At 43.6% G+C, this 10,832-nt stretch overlaps 1 protein-coding gene across 1 annotated transcript; it reads right to left on the bottom strand.

The window, feature by feature from the left end:
* Positions 1–2,542: 2,542 nt before the first annotated feature.
* Positions 2,543–9,866, bottom strand: LOC129381865 (uncharacterized). The gene is made up of 5 exons (XM_072284079.1): positions 9,595–9,866; positions 9,414–9,525; positions 8,958–9,099; positions 6,103–6,227; positions 2,543–2,698 (listed from the first exon to the last, which is right to left on the bottom strand). The coding sequence occupies exons 1-5, from the start codon at positions 9,864–9,866 to the stop codon at positions 2,543–2,545; spliced, it is 807 nt and encodes a 268-aa protein (XP_072140180.1).
* Positions 9,867–10,832: the final 966 nt, after the last annotated feature.

Raw genomic sequence — 10,832 nt, 5'->3', positions numbered from 1 at the left:
ATATTAAAACATCCTAATGCACTTAAACACCAGAAGTTCCATTTAAAGTGTATCCTAACTGTACAAGTCGCTTGCCTAACATCACCGTCACAGCAATCGCATTGAAATGTGTTGAACCTTCAAGAGAAATAAAAATTGCGGTATTACAAGAAAAATGGCACCTGTGAGTAACATAGGGGCAAAGTTTACTACAAATCCGCTAACAGGTAATTTCGGAAAGCTTCACTGAAAGAAGGTCGCCACGACGTGAAACGTGTAACATAACACGATTATATGTACCTGAATGTGAATGACACCCAACAATGATCTTCAAACGCGGAACAGCTTACGTAGCATTGCTGCACATTCAGTACGCTTTATGATGTACAATATTAAATTGACAGCATATTTGCAACACCTTTGCGAACTCGAACTATGCGGTTCATGTTAAAAAGTGCAACTTGCGCAATTGTTCCTCGTTTGAGTGGCTGACAAAATTTACATTTCATTCCCTTCTTTTGTGTTGCACAACTTTGAAAATAAATTTACAACGGAAACTAAGCATTGTGCTAAAAGCAATGTGGGGCTGATCATACGAAGTTTTTTGTTTTTAGGTGCGTTTCACAATTCGCTGGTCACCTCATTTGGTTGAATGATATGTTTCGAGCTATGTTGCATTATCATGTGTATCTCAATGTGTCACCTGTATTGTTGTGACTGAGAAAGCGCGATTTTTGTTGCATGGCTGACAAAGACAAGCTTCTTATTACCGTGTATTTCCATGTGCTCCTACGAGGTCATGTTCACTCATGATCGAAACCAAAAATGCATGCAGTTCATATGCCAAGCCGTAGTTTCCACCTCCTTTATGTCCATGTGAATTATTCAACATACAGTTTAGGTTTCGATAGCATAAGCTGTAAAGGAACGCACTCAAACTTTTGTGGCAACAGTTTGTTGTTCTGTATGCACTGCAAGACATGCTATGTTGGCTGTGCTGTTACTGTGCTTGCTCAAATGGTGTCGTGCGGCAATTCTTTTAATAGAATTTGTCCTCTTTAAATAATTGGCCATATTCATCATGTTCCCTTTAGTTTCCTACGTGTGTTACATTGTGACACACATCGAGATTTATTTATGCTGGAAGTCGTTAACATGACGAGATTTTTCTGCTGTCTGAGGCGGACACACATTTGTGTCCCATCATCGAGGAGCGGTTTACTTTTTCGACATGTTATGCTCGTATGTACTGCAAAGAAGTGTGCGTGCGTAACACTTTATTAGTACTTCCTTTCAGCATGAGCGTAGGAAGAAATGTTGACAGCAGTTAGCGGCTCGGACGTAAACTACTAATGCATGTAATTCATAGCTTTGGCATGCATTTGTGTAATCTACACGAAGTATACGTGATGTTGTGTTGGCAGTGAGGGTGCAAGAATTAGTTTAAAAATTGGCTTTTTTCTTTACTCCAATGGCACAACAAAGTTGTGCGGTGCCTATCCATACTTGAAAAGCACTGGAAGTGCATAGTACCTCACAACATTATTGCAAAGCTGGAACTCCTTTGTCAATTGCACCATCTTGACAGAAAGTCGAATTCCTGTTCCGTACTGCGCCAAAAACAAAAATGTGCAGAGGATTGTGCCATGAACAGGGAGCGAATTCTATGTAAAAAAAAGGGGGGGGAACAGCTGTTCACACGCTGCACACCTAGCCAACGCGCCTCCCACATGAATTTTTGCGCTCACAACAGCGGACTTTTCAGCGCTTCCTGCAAGTGGCCGGCGCATGTATGGACACTTGGGAGGTTGTAATTAGAATGTACTTCATTAAATGTTGAGTTTGTCAAATGGCATCGTCGGCCCATCCTCACACGCTTTGACTCGCACATACTTTACAGCATACAGTACACGGCGACGTCGTTATCGCCCCTGGAATTAATCTGGAACATCACGGCTACAGCGACGGCACAAATGCGCCTACAGTGTCCATATAATTGCTATTGCGGTAAAAACAGATTGGAATAGCTAGAAGTTTCACCAGCCCGGAGTTGGTCGCGGCTCTCTGCGACTGCAGTGACATATCGTGAACTAGAAGCTGTGTGACCGCGTTGATTGCGCCACATGATTTAATAACATTGCAGTTATCAGCTTTGGCACGGGAATGTGTAGTTAGATCAGTGCCACCAATGCTCTTGCCTTTCTGCAGAAAAACATGCACAATGCGGCGTCTTTACATACTGTAATGTTGTTTTCGTGTTGGTCTTTAATGTACCTATGTGCTTTCGAAGTGCCCTGTAAATTCCATTATTCCAGCAAAATTGACATTGGCCTGCTCCAAACTGCATCAAAATGAATATTTTCTGCCCCAAATTGATCCAAAATACAATTATGTCTGCTCCAGACTGCTCTAACATGCAATGTTACTTGCTCCAAGAATTGCTGAAAAATAATTTGGGGCAGTTTCACCTGTGACGTTGCCACACTACATTACTAGTAAACCTTGAAACATAGCTGGTATTTTTAAGAAGTTTTAATACATACACATTAGTTGGAAATCAACACTAAGCTTGTGGCGTATAATTTGCAATAAATGAGGCCATGACTGTGGCCAACTCCGAAATTGGCCTCAGCTGCCGTTCCAGGGCGTCTGCCTGCCGCTCCACTGCGTCGGCCAGCCTGCCAACCTGGTCGTTGAGCGCCTGCAGCTCAGCAGTTTGCTGCAATAAAAATCTTTCATCAGCAATGCTTCTACACATGTTACTGTGAAAGGCAGAGTTTTGCTGAACATGCAGTCGTCTTAGACGGCAAAACACATGACCATGCAATGCCACTAGCACCGATACATTCATCCAAACTTGGGCTCTTTCGTACACATCCGCCTAACAAACGTGCTGCCACGTTCTGACTTGCTGTCATTAAATCTTGCGAAAATGTAACGGACAGAACGAGGCTACTATTTTCACTCTGCCAGCATGCAGCAGCACTCATTCAGCCTCGCTTCTAATGAAATGTACTGCTGCCATCACGACGACAAGAATATGTGAGGATAACTGGTAATGTGAAGCAGCACTGGATGCAATTGCACTGGGAACACAAGAGTATGGTTGGGTCAAAGCCAGGCATGCGAAACGTGTAGACAATCTAATGAACCATTAGTGGGGCTGTCACTTGAACCATGTATTGTAAGTGAACATGGCTAGCCTCCACCGGCACAAAACTGCTTTTTGTACAGGTGGCAATTCGCATGTGATTATTTTGTCAATTACGGCCCAGCCTGGACAGGCTAATGCAGCGTTTGCATAGCGTCTCGGCGACTGATCATCTGGCGTGGTGCAGGTATGACTTGACAGGCATGCAAGTCTGGCCTGTGCCTCTGGGTCAGCAGAATGACAGCTGGTTTCACATACTGAAAGAATGGACTGCATGCCTAGTGGTAGGTTGGGCGCAACCTTGCTCTTGTATAGATTTCATCCAGTGCTGTTTCGCCATGGTGACGTTGCCCAATGATGTTTGCATCCGCATTTGGGTGGAGTGTCGCAATGGCAGCACATCACGTCAACTTGCTAGTGCTTGCCTAATGTGACTCCTACTTGCATGTGTGCACTCTCAATCTCGGTACTGCTTGCATCACTGCAAGGACGTACCAACGTATTGTTTTCTGAGGGGGAAATGTTGGGTAGGCACTGCAACATGTCTGATTGTTAGATACATAGACAAGTGAACAATGCACTCTATGTAATGTCAACCTCACGACGCAGGACATATGCAAGCCTGTTCTGCGAAACAAAGCTTTTGTAGCTTCGTTTGGCTGCTCTGTACTATCCACCTTTTGCCTGTAGGTTTTGGTGCAACTATTTCTGCTACTGCACTATAGCTCTCGATCCACAATTAAAATGGAATGCATGTTCCTGTGCTAGCCAAGTTCTCTGCGAAACCTGCAAGCATGTATTGCATTGATAGTCAGATGTCATGTAATTTCCTCCTATTTCTACAGGTAACAGTGATGCGTTGTAATGGACTTATTCATTAACAGTGTGCGGTTTGTAATGATTCATATATGTTACTAATTTCCCCGTCACTGCTTTGCAACTGACATGTTTATTTGTATTGATATTGTTGGTGCTATTCATTTGCCTTACTAGCAACGCGCTCGGATGTCTCGTTTCATAAAAACTACAGCTGTACCTCGCATTGTCATGTGCTGGTCGTCCGTCTCTCTTGTTATGTAGCATTGCCGGTTTTTTTTTTTCAGTTCTTGTCAACGCCATGTTTGTAAAACTTTCTGATGCAACCATATGTTGCTCCATGCTGATTTCTGTCATCATAATTGACATAAATCTTTTAAATGTGCTGTGTGCTGCTACGGACACATGTAACGTCACAAATAACATAATAAAAAGATGAAGTGCTACAAAGCAAACGACAATGGCTGCTTGACCATATGGACTCTCACATGAGATTCAGATATTGCCAGATGTGTGGTTACAGCACAGTTATAGCGGTCGTTATAGATGAATGAAAAGCATGCTTGGGTACAGATGTTCAGCTATATGCATGGCATCTTGACGCATTTGCGAGCAGAGCAAAATTTTTTGAGAGCATTTGAAACGAGACACAGTATAACTGCGTTGGTACATTTCTCAGGGGCCACTGACAACAGAATGCTTGACCCGGGAAAAGTTCACAGAGTGCATATACAAGCAGGACTGCATGGTCAGAGTACAAGACCCAAGAAAACTCTGCAAGCAGGCAAACATCAATGAAATGTCACATGTACAATACATGTTAGGTCACCACCACAGAATGACAAATGTGCAGTGTAAAACAATGCTATGTTACCACACTTAAGAGTGTGCCTATCTTGTGACGATAGGTAAGCAACGAATGCACTCAATTTCAAAGTAACATTGTGATATGTGGGGTTGCTTATGCACACATTGGTATGCAACTAACAGCTAGTTAAAACAGTTTTGTATTGTTCCAATTGCACATCTTGCATTTTCTGTCAAATGTACATGTGTTCTAAATGAATGTGCCAGTAATAACGCTTCAATGTTTGGAACCACAACCACTAGATAGACTGCTGTTGTCACAGGCATGATGTGGCCCCTGACGCTAGGAGAAAGTATCTCGCATTTTGGCCGTTGCAAGTGCAACATTGCTATTCATAACGAAAGGTTCTCAGCCATGCCAAAGGGGGTCATGGGGAGGGGGGGGGGGGTAGTTGGTGAAAATTATGAGGTGTCTAAAATTCACATAAACATCGCCCTGTTTCGATACGCTACACTTATCCATATGTCTGGCAAATGACATGTAGCTGCATCACAGTGCTTTTCAACTGATTACAGAAGTGTGTATAAAACTCATACTGGAGGCCGTGAGGTCCTGATAAGCTATCACCTGAACCCTTTCAGTGCTGTCGACGCACTGATGTGTTTCTGCGTTTTTTTGACATTGCTTTTGTGTGACAGTGATTTGAGGACCACAGAAAGGGAGCATTTGCCATTGTAGGTGGCATCATATTTTTTTCTTTCTGCACAAACAAAAAGAAACTGGCATTTCGTTTGCAATATCTGAGAAAGAAAAACCGCTGGGGGTGTTTCATGCCCGAAAGGAAAACAACAATGAAAGGGTTCATCACTTTGTATTGCAGAAATCAGTACATTTTATGCTAGCTATGCGTACATGAATAACAATGTATTGAACAGCACTACATGTGACAAAAGGTATTACGGCTGCCTAAGCACTACAAGCTGCTTGTTACAAGACTTCAATCCACTTTTCTGGGCATAAACTTGCTTGTGATGCGCAACTTTGTTTTGCACATTAGGTTATGTTCATACCGTCTAGAAAAGCGCAACACATTTCAGAATCCCCTAGACAATAGTCAATACTTCTCATGTCAAATGTTACGTACATAATGAAGATTCATACATTCGTAACATACATTCCTTGTGTCTCTGCATTTGAGTTACTAGTTTGCTTAACATGCTAAATTGTAGGAACTTTTTCCCTGTTTTCATTTCTATTCACCAACTACACATCTGCACTCGGCTGCGGCAAAAATTCATTCGCTCGGGTTGAATTACACGTACACAATCTATCAGCACTGCCATCTCACCTTGCGGGACTCCTCCAATAATTTTTCGGCTAGCTCATTTCGCGCAGCTGCGAGGGTGACCCTTTTCGCGGTGTCCCCCACAGCCTGCTGCAGCAAGCGGCCTCTTGATGTAGCTCTTGGAGGCCCTGCATAATTTCAGGAGCACACTAGCTTCTAAGCTGCGCGACTAAAAAAATGTAACTATGCTGTTTAAGGAAGAGCAGTGCAATTATGGCAGCATTAGCAAAACGTAATACAAGTATTCATCTGCACCAGGTTTCACGTTGTACTTGACTGTGCATACATTTCATACCTGAAACACGAATACTTCATGGTCTCACATGAGGAGCATAAACCTTGGAATCGTTATAGAAACGTGTTAAAATGGAAATTACAGTTCCTTTTACAGCCACACAACTAATGCAGCTCATCGTTTCTTTTATGTGGATTGAAGCGTTTGCATTGTGCATTTAACGTTTCTTGTAATATATCGACTTCCCACAATATCCTATTCCCCAGCAGTCGATAATAGCATGCACAGTTCAGGTACATAGGAAGGTTCTCGTTCTTCTTTAATCTTTCTTTTCTGTACCCCTCGTAGAGAGAAACAGCCATTCACGAGTGCTCAGCCAGCAACCACATCACATGATGTCATGCAAGTATTCATTTGGCTGGACTGTATGTATGTGTTGTGTGACATGGCATTTGCATAATTACATTTGTTGCATTTCAGTCTTGACAATTTAACTTCAGATTTGTGCAAGTTGTCCAAAATTACTTTTCCATATGAAGCTCTGCCAGTTAACAGAAGTGACATTGGCCCCCTAGAATACACTCCTAGCTTCATGCATAGGCGAGCTTTGTTAGCAAGCCACTAGGTAATTGCACATGCATGACTGAAAGTGTGCAATATTTTTTCAAGCATTCAACGAATACGTAGCATGCAGGTGTACATTCACAGTGTGCTGTAGTTGTTGCCTTCATTCAATTTTTGTTACCTTTTTGTGGGCATCTCCCATGCGTTAGGTTTGTCTGCCCACCAATAATACTACATACATTCGAAGCGGTTTTTCACAGTGGCCTTTGTTCTGCTCACAGTTAAAAACCTTTCTGGACAAATTCTTTATTCATGTATTGCCTCATTACTAAATATCCAAACTACCTGAACCATACAACATCCATTTGCACTTATTATGTACAACATACGTAGCGTTAACATTCAATAACAGAGTATCCATGAAGTATGCGTTCAGTTTGTTCGACTCTTCACCACTCCAATTAAAGCTGAAAGCTAAACAATCTGCTGCACAGCTGAGAGTACGTGAAACATGAAGTTGCCTCAAGCACACGCATAGTGTATAACATACCCACTAATGACCAAGACTCTTGCATGCATTACTCAGACGCCTCACCCAATTGCATTTTACATCCACTTGGGCTCCTCGCACCGCATGTTCACATATGAGCAGGCTTGTTTTGTTCAAATGTTATTGCCCTTTATGTAATATTCCTACTCTGCGGTCTGTAAGGAAATTACATGAAATGAAAAAAGCACGTGTGGCTCCAGGTGAAATTTCCAAACATAACTGCCTTGTCAATGCGAATGCTTGGACCTTTACCAAGCATCTGGTGGTCAACAAGTTTACAGTGGTGCGTTACTACATGTGCTGTTCCATAAAGTTGATCCCCCAAAATGCAAAAAGAATAGGTTATCAAATCACTGCCATGGTGTGAAATTCTGAGATTGCAGCATAACGACGTACCACATATGCATCGTTACAAGTAGGTGCACATCTTACTGCTTCAGGATAGCAATAGCAAATATACGTGCAAAAAATGTATGGCATGCCTTGCTGACACACCTTTTCCTCAGTGCTGTTTCGGTGTCTGTGTGTATAGCGTTCATGAGCAGTTCCACTAGGTTACAGTGCTGTCCGAACAAGTGCTCCTTGTATGCCTTCAGTTTTCCTATTAACCAATATGCCACGTGGACAAATAAACTTTACGTGCCTTTCGCATTTAAACACTTGCTATCAAGCGTGTATAATTTGCCCATATCGGTAAGTAATGTATGATAACACCGTGGGAGACGGGGACAAGCAACATTAGACACATATGAAAAGTGTGTCTTCCTTTCGCATTTTTGTAACGATTGCATCTTTTATTTCAGGGCATTACATTCAATCTATCGTGTCCCGAATTAAAAAAAAGAATAGGTTTTGCGTAGTCTCTTCATCACAACACCGCTATGAAGGTTACTGCAATTTTTTGACATACCACTAACCAGTACACATACACTGCGCACACACAGTACACACAGAACCTTTGCGTAATTTACTTGTGTCATGAGGTATAGGTTCCTAGCTAGAAAAATAAATGTCAACATGTGCACGCAACAAGCAAATGCCACGTTAACTTATTTGGTGATCTACAGGGTTTTTGTTTACAAAGACGGCGCCGAATAAAACAACACACGAAGAAGGGGGACACGAGACAGCACGTCCCCCTTCTTCGTGTGTTGTTTTATTCGGCGCAGTCTTTGTAACCATGCTTAACGAATTAGCCCACCAACACATGCTCAGGGTTTTTGTGCTTACTTTCTTTTTTGCCTTGCTGTGCCTCTGTGTGTACACCGGTACTGACCAAGCAGCAATAAAATCAGTTGGTTGTAGTACCTCTCTTGAGTATACCTTCTCTGTGTGGTCTCCTTTCTTCACTTGACATGTTTGTCTCACATGCATAAAGTACTGCAAGGTGCCTTTCATCTGCAGTGACCAGTACAAGGAACTTCTATATCACTATTACAGCTATGTTGACATTCAATGCACACATTTTTGGCGTGACGTCGCAATTACGTTCACACACCACACACTTACGGCTGGCAGTACACCTTCTTCCTGTAATGCCGGTGCTCGCAGATGGTGGTTGCTGCTGAGGTGCTGAGGCTGCAGAGACTGAGGTGTCGCCTGGCTGTGACACCTCAGTCACAGCTGAGGTGTGTGGTTGCTGGGAGTCGCTCTGCATTTAAGAAAAAAAAAACAAATTGGTAAGCTTAAGAGATGCAGACACTGGTCACAATAGTTACAAAAGGTGAAGCATATTGTGCAATCCAGTAGGCTTTGCTCTATTTAGGTACAGCTTGCCTCCAAGGCGTTCATTTGTAATGGAAACTTGTGCTCCAGCATTGTTTATTGCCTACTAGTTTTATTTACAAAATCTCATTATGCCCTTCCTTACTGCTTAGTTAAACAAGGCAACAGGACAGGTGAAGGTTTCTAACTGCCAATCCTGGCTTTTCTAAAGGAATACAAATATACAAGGGAGATTCTCACTTCGCAGTGGCTGCTCACGAAGGGCGCAGGCCGCGCCGGTACGGTGCTTGCAGGGCCGAGTAGGGCGAGCACTCGGCCCTTGGCGCCCCCAAGAAGTCCACCGCCGGTAGACCTGCAATGTGGTTTGCGTAAACGCTCGAAACAGACGTTACCGTAACGCATGCACGCCTGGTTTACTTACTTCATCTCGGCGGAGAGGTTTCCTGCGTCCGCCCTGGCCCGACTTACAAATCTATTCCACCAGCAACGCCAGTGCACCACGGGCTTTGTGGGAGGGCCGGCATCGTTTAGCAAATTGGCGAGCTCCTCCCACATTTCCTTTTTTCTTTGAGCTGTGAATTTTGGGTCCAGATCTCCTGATGATTTAACTAAGCGGGGATTTCGTTCCATAAAGTTGATTATAATTTCCTGTTGCCGATGGTTTATGTGAGGGCCAATGTCCCGTGGTGCCATGGCGCTTGACTGCAGAGGGGTAGAAAATATTCAGGAAAACGTACAGACCGCCACTGGACTCTTTTATTCAGCATCATGAATAAACGCTTTGCAGTACACTCTTCTTGAACTTGTGGGCCTGCATAAAGATTATTATGCGCAGTCAACATCACTGCCGTCTGTTCAACGCCGCGACTTACCGTTGAATGTCATATTTCGTCGACGCAGCAGACGATACAGTTGTCGGTGTGGTACTAGAGGCGATTCGAGTTGGAAGTTCTCTCGAAGCATCGCAGTCGTGACGACCAGGCATACATCGTCTGGTGCGCGTCCATTGACAACAATTTCAGCAGTACTATGGGAGAACTCTCCGAGACAGCAACCATCAACACGACATACTGCCACCGCTACTTTACAGGGATTACCCACGCTCAGTGGCCGACGATCGTGCGTCAACTATTCACTGCAAGCGTAGACGCTGTCATTTTGCACTTCAGTTCCAACACTAGTGTCAGCGAATGCACCAAGACAGCAACTCCCAACAAGACATACTGTGCTGCCGTCAGTTTACGGGGATGCTCGGTAAGCGACAGTTTGTGGTCAGCTGTTTCATTCATTTCAAACAGCTGCCATCTTGAGTTTCGGTTCGATACGTGGCCCTCTGGTGGCAAACTAGCAATTGCAGTTTACAATGCCAGAACAAAGTGAAACGCCGCTATACCGTACAAAAAGATGATGAAAATAAAATTTTCAGACACATTATGTTGTTACCAGTCACGCGGCCAAGCTCGTCTCATATCTTCACTCGGCAAACCACAACCGAAACTAATAGCAAACGGCTAAACGGCATTTCATTCGATTCACGTTGTCACGGGTGAGTTCCAGGGCGCCCCGGGCACTACGCTCTTCGGGTACGCGGTCTTCCACTTCATTTTAGTGCAAGTTCGGATTCCCTTTTGATGACGTCAGCACTCGCCGAAGTTCAGA

Source organism: Dermacentor andersoni, chromosome 8 (assembly GCF_023375885.2).
Source record: "Dermacentor andersoni chromosome 8, qqDerAnde1_hic_scaffold, whole genome shotgun sequence".
Lineage (NCBI taxonomy): Eukaryota > Metazoa > Arthropoda > Arachnida > Ixodida > Ixodidae > Dermacentor > Dermacentor andersoni.
Note: the sequence above shows the minus strand (reverse complement) of the source record. Positions and strands in the feature narration are given on the sequence as shown.